The 14,905-nt window shown below is 40.2% G+C and overlaps 1 protein-coding gene across 1 annotated transcript in view; it reads right to left on the bottom strand.

Moving 5' to 3' along the window:
- cdh10a (cadherin 10, type 2a (T2-cadherin)) overlaps positions 1 to 14,282 on the bottom strand; it is a 41,649-nt gene extending 27,367 nt beyond the window's left edge. The window contains exons 1-2 of the mRNA XM_049565659.1: positions 13,950 to 14,282; positions 7,769 to 8,110 (exon numbers count right to left, since the gene is read on the bottom strand). Of these exons, the coding sequence (XP_049421616.1) occupies positions 7,769 to 7,978 (210 nt within the window). The 5' untranslated portion in view covers positions 7,979 to 8,110; positions 13,950 to 14,282. The remainder of the gene's footprint in view (positions 1 to 7,768; positions 8,111 to 13,949) is intronic.
- Between the last annotated feature and the right edge of the window lie 623 nt (positions 14,283 to 14,905).

Here is a 14,905-nt window from a genome sequence, read left to right as displayed (position 1 = left end):
AAGCAAGAACAACAAACAACGAGCCATCAAAGGAGCCTGCACCCTATGCAGCCAAGCTGTCTACAGGATAATAGGAATTTTACAGTCTTTGCAGAACCTTGTGGTGTGCATTTTACATATTTCTCCCATTCTACGTGGGGGTATGCAAGCCCTTACCTCATGCACTTTTGCTAATTATTAGGTGTCTACATAACACCAGCTTCCTCATCATATGGATAAACAGATCTTCTTCCCATGGCCATAACGTAAAGTTCTTACTGAGTGGTGGTTGTTTTTTTGCAGAAGTAAGCAATGTTGAGCAGAGTTATAATGAGACAACATGCCACCTAAGAATAATAATGCTCCTGTTCATCTAAATCGACCAGCAATATGGAGGCTCAAGGTTTGATTTCTGCAGGGATTTCCCATAGAATGCTATCATGTATTCAGTGTAGTGATTTAAAGCATAGAAACCAAGTCGTTGATTTTTATTGACATACACCAGAAGTGAGTTTTTGTATGTCGGAGTGCACTAAACTCTGCATCTGCCATGTAGTGTAAATCAATTACTTCTTGTATCGCCAGGGAAAAAATGCCATTGATACTCTTGACAAAGTGTGGCACAAAGTGTTTTTTCACACAGCCTTAACAAAATCAAATGTTAGCACTACCGCACTATGTTTGCAGAGATTTAGTGGCTCCCCTTTCAAGGCCTTGCAGCACAAACACAGTGTTTTCAAGGCCTTACAACAGAGGCACAGAAGAGAGCCTTGATGAGTTAAATCGCCTTGCACAAACACTGAGGAATTGTCAGTAAAGCGGCAAAATCATTGGCAATTCTTGTCAGGTCTCTGGTAAGCATGGCTCGGTGCTGCAAAGAGGAGATAGCAAAATAGAGTGCAGAATGGATACAGAATAATTACTCTTCCTCCCTTTTTCCCTCTGTCTCTTAAGACATAGGCAGAAATTATTTACCATTGGAACACTGTACTATAATGTATATTTTGCAGGTTACAGCGTACAGTATCTCTAGTGGGCTTTATAGTTTCCATAGCTCATACAAGTTTTGCAAAATTCATGCATAAATGTATCGAACAAGGCCTTGCCAATTCTCAAGGATACTCATTGGCAAAATATTAACACAACAAAGTGAGCTACCTTGAATATTTTAATTTAGAGCAGCACACTTTTTCCCTTACAAGGTACAAGACAATACAGTGTACTGGGAGTTTAATAGGATTTAGTTCACTTCAAACACGCCACTCAAATGCTCCAGAATCCAAAGTTTGTGGTTGTATTGCTCAGCATTGCAAGTGTTCACACTTCACAGCCCTGCTTAAGAAGTAGGGCACCACAGCTGCACACAGTGAGCGCTCACACTCATTAATGGCCCCGTGAAAGTCAGTTAAAATGAGATTTGAAGGTTTTACGCTCGATTCATGCACTGCCACTGCATAGTATTTTTGCAATCATAAAATACGCTGTGCTCTTTTTCAGTGTTGACAATTGCTACTGAGTAAGTGCTCCAAACCTTACTTTTACTAATGCAGTTATTTTCCTTATCATTCTGTGAGGTATCCGTCAGCACCACTCAGTATGTGAGCTTCAAAGCAGCGTGTCTTTTGAACACCTTTATAAGCCTTATGAGCTGCATTTATTATATGGTGCAGTCGCAGTGGTGCACTGCTTCCCTTTCGGTTAAAAAGCGCAATATACAAGAGTGTGGCTGTTCTTTACATCAGATTTGATTGGCGCAATCAAGAAATCAACCTCGAGTGACAGTTAGGGAGTGTGTGTGGGTTGATTGGAGAGGTTTGATTGAATGTGAAATAAACAAGGTCTCCCACAGTGCACTGCAAAGGCCATTAAATGATCTTTATGAGGAGGACCATCGAGGCCCTGATGGCTTTGTGCTGGGCATGAAAGTGTTTTTGCATTTTGTCTTTGGTTCTCCATCTCTCTCTGTTTCTCTCTTTGTATCTTTCTCTCTGTCTGCCTCTCATTTGTTTTTCTATCTACTATCGTCACTATCTGGCCATTCTGCCTTTGCTGTATCAATTACAGCTGCCACTATAAATTATTTTCATTGCCTACAGACTTAAAAAGAAATAGAAACAACAATCTGCAATAGAGCTGCAACGTTTTGTTGTCAACTTTAAAATAATTGCCAACTAATGTCATAATTGAAAAATCAGTTTTATTAATAAAAAATCAGTTTTATTAATAAAAAATCTGATTCCAGCTTCTTAGGTGTCCTTTTTTGTTTTCTGTCCTCTTTTATGACAGCACACTGAATTCATTTTTTTTTATTTTTTTCAAAGCAAGACATTTAAGGATGTCACCCTTGGCTAATCAATATTGTTCTCCATTTTCTGGCATTTGATTGCTGGCAGCTGATTCATTCATTGAAAAAAAAAATCAACAGATTAAGTGACAACTTAAAAAAAAATAGTTGTAGCCTTAGTCGACAACCCAAAGACATTCAAATCAAATTACAATGATGTGAGCCAGAGGCAAGCAGCATATCTTAGTCTTTTTAAGGCCGAAGCCAGATGAAGTTTGACCTTCTAGCTTGAGAAATGGCCCAGTCTTTTAATCAATTGTCAAAATAGTGGATTCGTGTTTGTGGATTTGTTCATCTATTATTGATTGACTACTGGTTGTAATATCTATCAACTTGTTTTCTATACAGTATATCAACTCATCTTGTAACTGGTTTTAGGGCTGCAAACAAATATTTTCATTTTCGATTAATCGGCCCATTCTTTTATCAATTAACTGAAAGTTTGCAGTGAAAAAATGACATTCACAATTTCTCAGAAGCCACAGTAATGTCTTAAATTTCATGACAAATAAAAACAACAAATGAGAAGCTTGACCTTGACAATGTTGAGAGTTTTCTTGAAACATAATTGAAACTATAAGGTACTGCAGGGTTAGCACTTTTTAGGTGGCCAGCTCTGGAAGTGAACATCATCTTGGTTCCCTCGTCAAAAAGCCTATTCGATTTCACCGTTGGATTGTGGATGACTGCAGAAAAAAAGCTCTGTTGGAGATGATATGATATGTACACCTTTTGTTCAGCAAGATAATCTTTACAAATGAACACCACTTTTATGATTTCTGAAACACATTCTCACTCCGACCTTGTCACATATTGATGTTTGGTCATGGACTTTCCATGTCCAGATACAAGATGCAAGGTACCTTAGGTGCATTGGTTGTTGATGTTCATAGGAAATTTACCATTTACGTACAGTCTTCTTCAAAATAAACCCACAGTGCCAGTTGACATTTTTTTTTCCCCTCCAACAACTTGCGCACATGGATGGGTTTAAGCAACAAAAACACGTGGTTAGGTTCAAGAAAAAAGAACAGGGTTTGACTTTAGAATCTTACAGGATGCGAACACTGCAATCTCGGGTAAAGGTCGGTGTTTGTTGAACCCATCCACTACCCCTTCTGCCCACCCTACTCAGACCTGCCGCCTAACTCTTCTTCTATGGATGCCAAAAGCCATAAAACCATAACAGCGATCAGCCACACGTCATGCCGATGTTAAAGAATGTCTTTATTCATCACTGTCTGTGGCCCTAAGTCACTGCCCACGTGCCGGATTTCAACAACTTCAGAGGGAAACCAGGTTGGGTTTCTGAAGTGCAAATGCAAGTTCCTGAAGTAAAGAACTAAATGTTAGTCTATAAACTACACCACAGTCGCATGACTTAATGCTGCCAGCACATGGAGGTTGCAAAGCCATGCTCAGAGTGGTGACGTTCTTTAGTCTCGTTCAGCCACTTGTTAGCAACGAGAAGGCACGTAAAAGCTTCAACATTTATGAGTAGAGCTTTATCTGATGCATTTTATGTCTAAATCTTGACAATGTGTTAATAAACACATTTTGAAATAGAATTTGCTTCATGTCTGGGTCCCTATTCTCAAGCTTTCGAAAGCTTATCAGGCGGTCCCATTTCACATCTCCATTGTTTCTTATGAATTGTACTTTTTTTTATCTGTTTTTGTGAATAAAATTGTTAACTGAAATTGAATTGAATATGTCGTAGAACAAAACTTCAAAGTCTCTTTAGCTTGTGTTAACCACAGGCCTTACTTCAGGCAACCAAAAACCCATTCAAAAAAAGCCACTGACTCTGTGACAAGGAAACTGGAAGTCCAAAAATGCTTACTCATGTTGTGGGTTATGGGACTTGTTGGCGCAGCACTGTATTATCAAAATAGGTCCCAGTAATTCACTGTTGATTGAATTTTTTTTGCAGCTCTGCTTATTCTCTATCTATCCCTCATATATCTTGTTCTCTATCTATGCATCTGTCATTTAACTTGTTCTCTGTATATCTGTCTCTGGCGCCATTACAGTCCGTCTCTCTATCTAAAACTCCAAAATTAAACTGATTGAATTAGTGATACGGATCGCCGCAACTCCTTCTGTAAAGCAGAATGGCACTATGTGTCTGCCCTATTTTCCCCCCTCAGTAATTTATTACAGCTGCATGTTTTTCTGACAGTTTAATAGTGAATGATATTGGACACAGGCAGAGTGGGGAACTGGTGAATGCGATTGCTGTCATGCCACAGAAGTTGGGTGCCAGAGAGCATCAAAGAGTCGAGACGAACGCCACATCGCACCACTCACTGACATATCAAGGGATGGCCCCATTTATAGTTAGCACTTCCTTTGCTGCTTCATCACATAACACAACAAGGTGAATTTCATTGGCCTTCGTGATTGATATGTTTTCTTCTTCCTTCTCCTTTTACCCATATTCCATTTATTTTTCGCCGTTCCTTTCTCTTCACCACATCAGGATGATGGTTTCTGCAAAAGAAGTTGTCATATCCCCCCTACTCAACCTTGCACAAGACACTTGTTTACTCCGGAGAATGAGGTGTGTGATGAAAGCCAGCTTCCTCTGAGAAAATTGGCTGTCGACAGTCACCTCATTTCCCTTCCTCGAGTTGATAACTGTAGCGTTCCCCATCACACCTGTCTTTATAGTGCTAGCATGGGTGAGCTGACAAGAACCTCTCTGATCTGGGTGGGTGGGGAGGAGGAGCATTGTCCCGAAACTCTTCTTTTTTTTGATTCATGGGAAAAAGTGTCTTGCAAGAGCTGTAGTTTTAGAATTTGGTCTCAAAGCACTTTGCCCTTACCCTTTAGTTTTTAACCTGTTTTGAGTCAGACTTGACCTGATACTGATTATCACATTTGCACCTTATCTGTCTTTAAAGTTGATCTATTTTCCTTATTTTCCCTCATTTATAGATGTCACAATGTTAGATGTTCATATTAAATGATGACATAGTTTCAAATGAAATAAATAAATGTAAAAGTAATTTATGTGAGCAAAAACCTCAGGCTTCAGACTGTTCTTAATACTCTGTTTCCAAGTTTTTTCAATTTATGAGAGAAGCTTACATGAGCTTGTGGCAGATTTATTTATATGGTCATCTGCTCCAGGCACGCCACTAAGTGTTAGCATTAGGTAGCCTACACCGCTACATGCTAATGTCAGGAACATAAACTTGGTTGCAGATGTTGCTATTTTACCCCAGACTTCAAATTCCTGCTGTATCATGTCTGGTTGTATTTAGGAGCTTGTGTTGGTTTTAACAGATGTGCATGCCGCTACACAGTCATTCCCTGGCTGCAAGTACACCATTACATATAGCTATGTGCTAACGTCAGGGAAACATGATCTTAGATGCTGACGTTGTTAATTTCTCCCTGATTTCAGATTTTGTTCTTGCCGGGACATGCCCTGTTGTGTTTAGAAGCTTTGGTAGGTGATTTTTAACAAGAGAAAGTGCTGCAACATATAGTCATCCCCCGAATGCAAGTACACTGCTACATTACATAAGAAAAATATTTTATCTTTGTCACAAATGTTGATAATTTCCCCCCGATTCTAAATCATGTTTCTGTTGGAACATACCTTGCTGTGTTTAGAGGCATTTCAATCAATCAGTCAATTTCAATCAATTTTATTTATAAGGCCCAATATCACAAATCACAATTTGCCTCACAGGGCTTTACAGCATACGACATCCCTCTGTCCTTTGGACCCTCACAGCGGATAAGGAAAAACTCCCCAAAAAAACTCCTTTAACTGGGGAAAAAAACGGTAGAAACCTCAGGAAGAGCAACTGAGGAGGGATCCCTCTTCCAGGACGGACAGACGAGCAAAAGATGTCATACAGAATAGCAGATAACATTTATTAGCACATCTTTACACAGTCAAGTACAAGGCTACATGAAGCTACATGCTAATGTCCGGACCATGAACTTGGTTGCTGATGTTGTAATTGTCTCCCATAGTTCAGTTTTCTGCTTTATCATGTCTGGTTGTATTTAGGAGCTTGTATTGGCAAGATTTAACAGGAGAAGGTGCCGCCACACTAAGCCATTCCTCGACTGCAAGTACAAGGCTACATGTGGCTACATGCTAACATCAGGGAAATGTAATCTTGGTAGTCAAAGTTATTCATTTTTCCCTGATTTTAGATCATATTCCTGCTAAAATATATTTGTCTGTGCTTAGAAGCATGTACTGGAGATTTTTAACAGGAGAAAGTGTCGCTATACACAGTCATCCTCCAGATGCAAATACATTGCTACATGTAGCTACATGCTAACATAAGAAATAATGTAATCTTGGTCACAGATTATGTTAGTTTCTCCTTGATTTTGAATCATTTTCCGGCTGAAACATGTCCAGCTGTATTTAGGAGCTTCTATTGGTGATTTTTCAACAGTAGAAAGTGCTGCTACACTCTTTTACAGTCATTTGTCAGCTGCAGTGACGGTGCAGAGATGCCGAGATCTGGAAGACGAAATGCTGACTTATTGCAGCAGACTAGGTATTTTTTGGAGGAACGCTTAAGATAAGCTCTAAAACAAAGTCTTTTAGACAGAGGGTGAATACAAGTGTTCGGGTACAAAGAGAATAAGGTAAATGAAATGTCTGTTGAACAGTAAAGCATGTAAACATGTTCTAGTAGAAACCTAAAAAACAAGTATGAACTGAAAATGAACGCAGCAGGTCCCCTTTACATCCACATGATTACAGTCTTTGTCAAAGTTAAATACATATTAGGTCCTAATAGACATATTATAGTCATGAACACTGTGTGAAGGTATGTAGACTGTCAAAGGTGGATTTCAATGACTGAGCAACAGTCATTGCTGTCCTTATTCTTATTCTGTTTCTTTTGTCTGTCAAGTCTCATGTGTGACAATAAAGGGGTCATTCTGTCAAGAAAAATCTATTTCTTTTTAAGGCCTGGTGTTGAATAGGGCTCGCCAACAGAATATTTCAGCTCAGTCGGTTCATGACTCACATACCCTTGGTATTATTGACTGACTTGAACAATGATTATGATGCTTGTCTGTCAAAGAAATGACTTAATATTTGATGTGGTGAAAAAAGCACACATTGTTTTGGGTTATCAGTGAGTTGTGTTTTTTTTTTTTTTTTTACATTGATGGCATCTGCACAACATGGAATCAATGCCATTTTGATTTTAGACTATGTTTTTCATTCTGCAAACAATGTTAGAAAAAGCACTGTACAAAAGAACTGTGGAAAACTTGAGGAAAAAGAGAGCCGTTTACGTGCACTTGCTGTGTATCTGATAGCTCCAGTTAACTGTGCCTGTAACCGCCAGATTCCTGGCAGCCCATTTGTCTTCAGCCAATTACATCAAACACTACTTCAACAAGCTAAACCTTCTATAATTAGTCTGCCGACATTGTGTTTGGACACGTTACCTTGCCGACATATTGATGGTCATTTCCTGCGTATTCCTCGAGCAGAAAGAATTGATTCCACATCCATCCACGTTTGGATCGCTGGAGAATCCTCCCGTCACTCTCTGGCATCCCAAACAGATTCCCAATATTCCCAGGTGTGAAAGGCAGGGCAGTACTGGGCCACAGGATAGTGAGCATCAGGAGGATTAGAACCTGATTGGTTATCATGGTATCCAGTCAGCTGGGTAATGTCCTGGATGACTTCTAAATTATGGTAATAGGCTTCTGATAGGATGAACACTGGAAGGCAGTGTCAACAGAACAGACATTGTATTCCTCTCTTTGATGTCCTTTAGATCCCTGTGGGAAAAAAAAGGAAACTTTAGTCAGGAAGTGCTCTTGTGACACTTAACGTATCTCCCTTACAATAGGCTTTAAATCAACAGTGTTGAAGAAGCACTGAGACAGCTCGTGGACTACGCAGCAGCTAATTACACAATCAGCACATGTGCACTGTGCGAGTGAAGGAGACCTTAAAAGTCCTAATTCAGCGATTGGATTTGTCTGAGATCAGTAAATTCAAAAACACATTTGAATTTAGTGGTTGTAAAATGAAAAATGCAAATTAATGAACAACCTAAACCTGCTCAACCCAAACCTATTCGGGTGTGTTTTTATTCATACGAATTAAATAATCTAATAATAAGACAGTATGCGAAACATATGCAGTAGAAGTCATTAGACAAACCTCTAAGGTAGTGATTCATGACTGAAAGAAATAAAAGAGCCACTGCGATGTAAATGTATCAACAAAAGGGTGCAATCATCGTAGTGCATTTGTCAAATTCAAATGTTTAATCACTGCAGCTACAACTCCCTGGCATGCCTCCTTGTTTTCTTGTGTTTGAGTAGTAAAAGAGTGAGCAGCACTTCACTAATTATAAGTTGCATTACTGATGATTCGCAAACAGTGCTTCACAGCCGGTGAGTATATTTGAATAGCAGAGCACCGGCATCTCCAGGAGCAGAATGCCTCCGCCATGAATGAGAGGCACCACTGTAAAACACTTGACTGAAGCTCAGTTTGTATTTCTATGGCCTGCTTGGGGCTGCATGATATATGCAATATGGGATAACACTGTTGAATATCGTGATATTACTTGCGATAAATAAACAGATATTAAAAGTTAACTCAGCAATGCCTTTCTGCTCCTTTCAGTACACTGCTAAAATACAACACATGGCTTGTTGAACTTAAAGAAAAGGAAAGGAAATTGTTTCTTTTATTGAAAAAAAGAACATTGAACTCAACACAAAAGGCCCCCAAGAAAAAAACAGAATGATAGATACCATTTAAAATGCTCTCTTTCAACTAACTGAAAAAAAAAAAAAACCTGACTGAAACCTCGCACTCTTTCCCGATGTGTTTCATCAGTTACAAGTAGAGCTGCAACGATAAGTCGATTAATTGATTAGTCCATTGAAAGAAAATGAAATGCCAACTATTAACTCTTAATCATTTCTCAGGCAAAACATCAAATATTTGCTGGTTCCAGCTTCTTAAATCTGACAATTTGCTGTCTTTGGGTTTTCGACTGCTAGTTGGACAAAAGGAGCGTTTTGAAGACGTCACATTGGGTTCTGGGAAATGTTGGGAAGTGTTTATCACTTTTTTTTGACATTTTATAGACTGAACAATTCATCATCACAGAGCAACTACCGTATGTGGAGATGAATTGTCTTGCTAAAGATATGTATCTTTTTCATCCCCCTTACCCATTTGTCCAAGATTTTAACTCAGTCATCTATTCATACATTTCTGATAGTTTTCATGATGTACTCTTCCAAAAGAAGAAAATATATAAAGATGTGTGAGGAAATGCCAAAACCGCCCAAATCACACCAAGCTTTGTCAGGGTTTCTGCCTCTGATAAGGTATTTTGTGTTATTGGTAGTCCTCTCCTTAAAGTCCCCATCAGGACTCGTCCTGATAGGTAATTTGGGTGTGCGTGCATAATTTATGCTCTTTTCGAAGTTAATCCTAATAAATCTTGCCTTTCTTTCTAAATGAGCCCATTTAGCAGGGTTTCCGTACGAGGGCTAGAATACCAGAGTTATCCTGACAAGCATTCCCTGTGTACCACAGGGGAGGCTGCGTAACATGCACATTGCCATTTTAGCAATTTCTCTGCATTTGTCCAGAGCACTTAAATAAGGGCTGTATTGTCAGTGGGAGCATTCACACGGACAAAAGGCCTGTTACTGTCTACGAACGAATTAGCATTATGGTTCCATTGATGAAAGTGAAGTGCGGAATGTAAATGAATGCAGTCCTTTGAATGGGAAATCAAATGAGCAGGCTAATGAGATCTCAACCTAAACATTACTCATTCGGCTCTTTCTCAGTCACTCAGATAGTTTCACTCAACTGAATCTGTTTAATCAGCAATAATTTTCAAGTATTCAGAAAACTTTTCGGCTGAGTTGATCAAAGTCTGTGAGTATGGATGAACATTGACTTTAGGACTACAGAACCACAGCAGCATGGGAGAACTGACCAAACCTTTTCTATAATACATATAAAAATATAAACATGTTGAGCCAGATAATACGAATAACAACAGTTTGTCTTTCTCTGACGCCAGAACAGAGCGTACTGAGATTTTAATTTAGTCAGAATACTGCTTCAGTGGGAGAGGAGATAAAATATAGATAATGTTGTAAATGCTGATCAACACTACATTTTTTATGTTATTTTGTTGTGCGTGCCCATAATGTGGCACGATGTGACACGTGCATTCCCGAAAATCAGGAAACGCCGCCTCGCAATTAATCTAGTCTGATGCTTGTGATTGCATTTTCTAATTATCATTCCAGCCTGTCCTTGAGTTTTAATAGCATTCTGGATATTAATCTTTGATGTGGTGTGCCTATTAAGCATTAGGCCAGTGTGTCTTTTTAGAATTCTTCCAAACACTCCATTAAAGGATGAGTGAGCATGCTGAATCAGTGCCAGATCCTATAGACTCAAGCTGAATTATCCCAACTCATTCAGCCTATTAAATACTGGGGTTTATTAAAGGGGGGGAAAAAAGTTGTTTATGATTAGATTAAGTTGTAGACAGCTTATATGGCTTGGCATTAAAAACAGAGATGTGAAGAGACCAAATTGTTAAATATGCTTTTAAAGTGTTGTCTGGGGTTGTTATTCTTAATCTTGGCTCAAGCTCATTCTGGCAGGAGCTCCGCTGCGCTCCATTTCTGTAATCTGCAAAATTATACATTCTTGTTTTGCTGAATAAGAATATCTTTGATCAGATATAAACTGGCTGTTCATTGGGATATTCTTCCTCGAAAAGCAGACCCTTGCACATTAGTCTGTATAAATTTGTATGCACATGCATCCCAAATTTGAACGTGCAGGCTTCCCAACCAAAAAAAAAAAAAAAAAAAAAAAATAGAACATTAAACCGAAGCAATGCAACTAAGCACTTTTATGGCTTCTCTGACTTTAGTAGGACAATAATTATGTGCAGCACAAGTCTGGTTGGCAAGCCCTTTCAGGAGGTCTTGCATGCATAATAAATTGGTAATCCTAAATACATGGGAGAGTATAAACACCTAAACTGACCATCTGTTCTCAGTGTTCTCAACCTTGGGTGCAGAGATTATTGAAAGCATACAACTTTGTTTGTGTGGTTTTAACGTGGTGTTGCACTTTGACCCAGAAGCTCCTCAATATGACGTTTTGTCATGTAACGCAAAGGAAACATTTTTTCTGATGTTATCAGTGGACATAACTGATACTGAGTCATATTTTGGTTAAAAAAAAGAAAAAAAGTATGGTTTACTGCACATTATCATCAAAGGACACACCTCTAACACCACGCAGATCAACACACACACATTCATACACATATACAGGGTTAAATAAGGGTGGGGCAACATATTTAAACACCTATCACCCAAAACCTTCTACCTGCTGCACAGATATCTACCATGTTTGAAACTGCTGGCATTCAAACCCTGTTTTTAATTATAGTCCTGCTGTTGAGGAATTCAACAAGTGACTATAATGTAAGAGACCCATAAATAAACCGAGACAGAGATACATTAATTGGAAGAGAGTAAAGACAAAGATGGAGAGAGGGCAAAGGAGGGTTGCAAGGTCACGAAACGGCTGCCATGATTAGTCTCCATCATTTGCACCGGCACCATTCATCCTGTAACATGATTCACTGCTGCTGAATGAATGCAGCATCTCTCACACTAACCACACATGTGAGCCGGGTGCAATAAACTCCTGTTTTTGGGATTGGCAGTTTGAGTAGCTCCAGTGATTGCTTGCCGGTGTTGACAGAGCAGCACAGACAAGAGTGTAAATCTAGCATGAGGGGCGTTGATGGACCGGGATGTGGCACCTGTGCGAGCCTCCACTTGGTGGAGCCCTAGACCTTCCCAAGTCTGCCTCAGCTGGCTGCAGTCTTTGGCAAACCTCAGCAAGCTTTACTCATGTTTTGAAATCCTCTAAGCAATTTTGTGATACAGTGCACACTTCCTCGTTGAAAAGCTACTTTAAAAAAGAGGGAGGGCCTTCTTTCTTGAAAAGGGTATGTTGACAGTGAAAATGTTACATAAAAATCCACTCCATTATGTAAAAATATATGCATTACTTATATTGGGATTGCTTTAGAAGGGTATATGTAGTTTAACAAGGTGAAGATAATCAGTTAACCTTGACATCTGTCTTCCTGACAGCTATGTGAAGTATTTTAAGGTTAGCATAGCCACACCATGAGAAAATCACAGTGGCAAAAAATGCCGTAAGAACAGAAAGATGCTGGAGTTAAATTAAAACTGACTAAAATGCCCATATGAATTCCTTTATTTTGTCAGGAAAAACTCCCTATTTCCTCCTCCCTGCTCCCTGTTCCTCACTAACACACACAGTGTTTTTGCAAATAAATATTCATGTTTGATTCTTTAAAACCGGCTGTGAGAATGCTCATGAGAGCCCCTGTGCCTGTGTGGGAGAATGGATTTCCACCTGTTTTCATTTCAACACTGAAAGGTCACTCCATATCTGACAATAATTCAGGGAGCGTGTTAGTGGCTAATTTGCACTAAACAGTAATGGCGTTACATGGATGACCCGGTGCACGCTACCATACCCTAATATATCATTTTGGCGACTGTAAAGCTGTCGGCGTGTGAGGCAGCACACCCGAGGACTAGGCGGCTGGGGAGAGAGCGGGGGTAAAAAGAGTGAGGGGTGGATTAAGTTTGTGCCGTGGAGGATATGCACATGTACATACTCAGCAACACCGTTGGCTGCTCTTGTCGCGCCGCTCCAACACCACGATAAACACCTCCATGCGTTTTTAGAGATATGAATGGTACAGTGCCTCTCCATCAAATCTGCCCGGAGCACATCACAAGTATGATTTCGCCCTCGCTGCATCTCAGCAGTCAGACAAATTCGTCCACACACAGAGAGAGAGAGCTTGGCATGGCACTTGAACAGATGCAAACACAGATCCACACGCACTTAAGACATTCCAATCACATGCATCTTTACATGTATTTAAGATATATGGACACCCACAGGCGCAGAGTGTGGAGTCAGAAGAGCACTTAGAAGAAGGAAGCATCTTGGATTGGGTGATAAAGTTAATGCCAGTCTTTAGGAGAGAACAGTATGACCCCAAACAATATTGTGCCAATGTTAAAGTTACATATGCAGTGTTATTCACTGTGTGACAGGTGTCATGGACTTTTTACATTTATTGATATATGCTTGAAATTCTTGTGCTGATTTAAGGTGTTTTCTCAGGCATCATTAATGAGCTTAAAGTTCCAATTTGTCAAAAAAAACAGACTACTGAGAATCTACGATGGCACTATCACGTTCAGTTTCTTTCATTTTCAAACACGCCTTGTACATAAATAAATTATAAGGACAAATTCAAGATAAGAGTAAAGAACAGCAAATCGAATCATCTCCCAGTTCACTCAGTATAGCTGTTATCAACCTCTTTGAAGTTGCAACACTTCTTTTCACCAGATATCCACAGTGCTGCATTAGTCTGGCTTTGTCACAGTGCAAAAAAACAAGAAGAAGCAGATCATCCCCTGGAGTCTGGAGGCACCACAAAAATATAAATATATCCTTAAACATTAATCAGAAAAAAGCCCTTACCTTTGATTTTCACAGCTTAGCATCCATCTGTGTCACTGAGAGCACGGTGCTGTGTTCCCTACTCCTTAGCAGTGCTTAGCGGTGGAGAATCTGACTCCTCACGGCAGTGCTTACATTCCAAGACTGACAACAGCTCAGCTGGTGCGAATGTGTATCGGAGTGTGTGTGTGGTGTGTGTGTGTGTGTGTGAGAGAGAGAGAGAGAGAGAGGGAGAGAGAGTCTCCTGCCTGCTTCCCTCCCTCGCTCTATGCCTTTCTCTCTGCCCTCCCTCGCTCCATTTCTCCTCCCCGCTCTCTGGCTTCTCTCCCTTTCCTCCTCTACACTTTCTTTCTATCATCTCTTCTCTCTCTCCGTCTCTCTTTCTCTGTCTCTCCCTCCCCCTTTCCTCCTCCTCCTCCACCTCCTCCCCCTCCTCTCCTCTCTCTCTCTCTCTCTCTCTCTCTCTATCCCCTCCTCTCTCTTTCTCTAGCAGTGCATCACTTCTGGCGGTGGATGTCACCGAGGCTGAAGCTGAGGCGACTCTGCCCCTGATTGGCTGCCATTCACAAGTTGGCGATAAAGAAAAAGGGAGAGAGAAAACGGGAAGAAAAGCAAAGGGAGGGTGAAAAGGGAGGGGTAAGGGGTAAAGGAGGAAAATAGTGCCCTTACATCCCAGTGAGCATCAGTTGACTGTGGAATGGAGAAACAGGGGAGGTTAGGGGCTGAAGAAGAGGGTGGACGCTGGAAAAGGGACAGAGTGTTTTCTCTTTTTTTTTTTCTCCTCACACTGCGAATGCATAAGAGGCTGCGCTGAAAGCGACTGCTATGACGGATCGACCGTATGATGTTTGATGTCTAAAGCAATCTGCCCCATCTAATCTTCTTTCAATGACGGTGGAATGAAGGGGAAAAAGGCCATAACTTGTAAATCAGCCACACAGCGAGGGGTGTGGAGTTGAGGGTGGGTGTGGAGTGGG

The sequence above is a fragment of the Epinephelus fuscoguttatus genome, linkage group LG21 (genome assembly GCF_011397635.1).
Source record: "Epinephelus fuscoguttatus linkage group LG21, E.fuscoguttatus.final_Chr_v1".
Taxonomy (NCBI): domain Eukaryota; kingdom Metazoa; phylum Chordata; class Actinopteri; order Perciformes; family Serranidae; genus Epinephelus; species Epinephelus fuscoguttatus.
The sequence above is the reverse complement of the archived record's forward strand: the minus strand, read 5'-3'. Positions and strand labels throughout refer to the sequence as shown.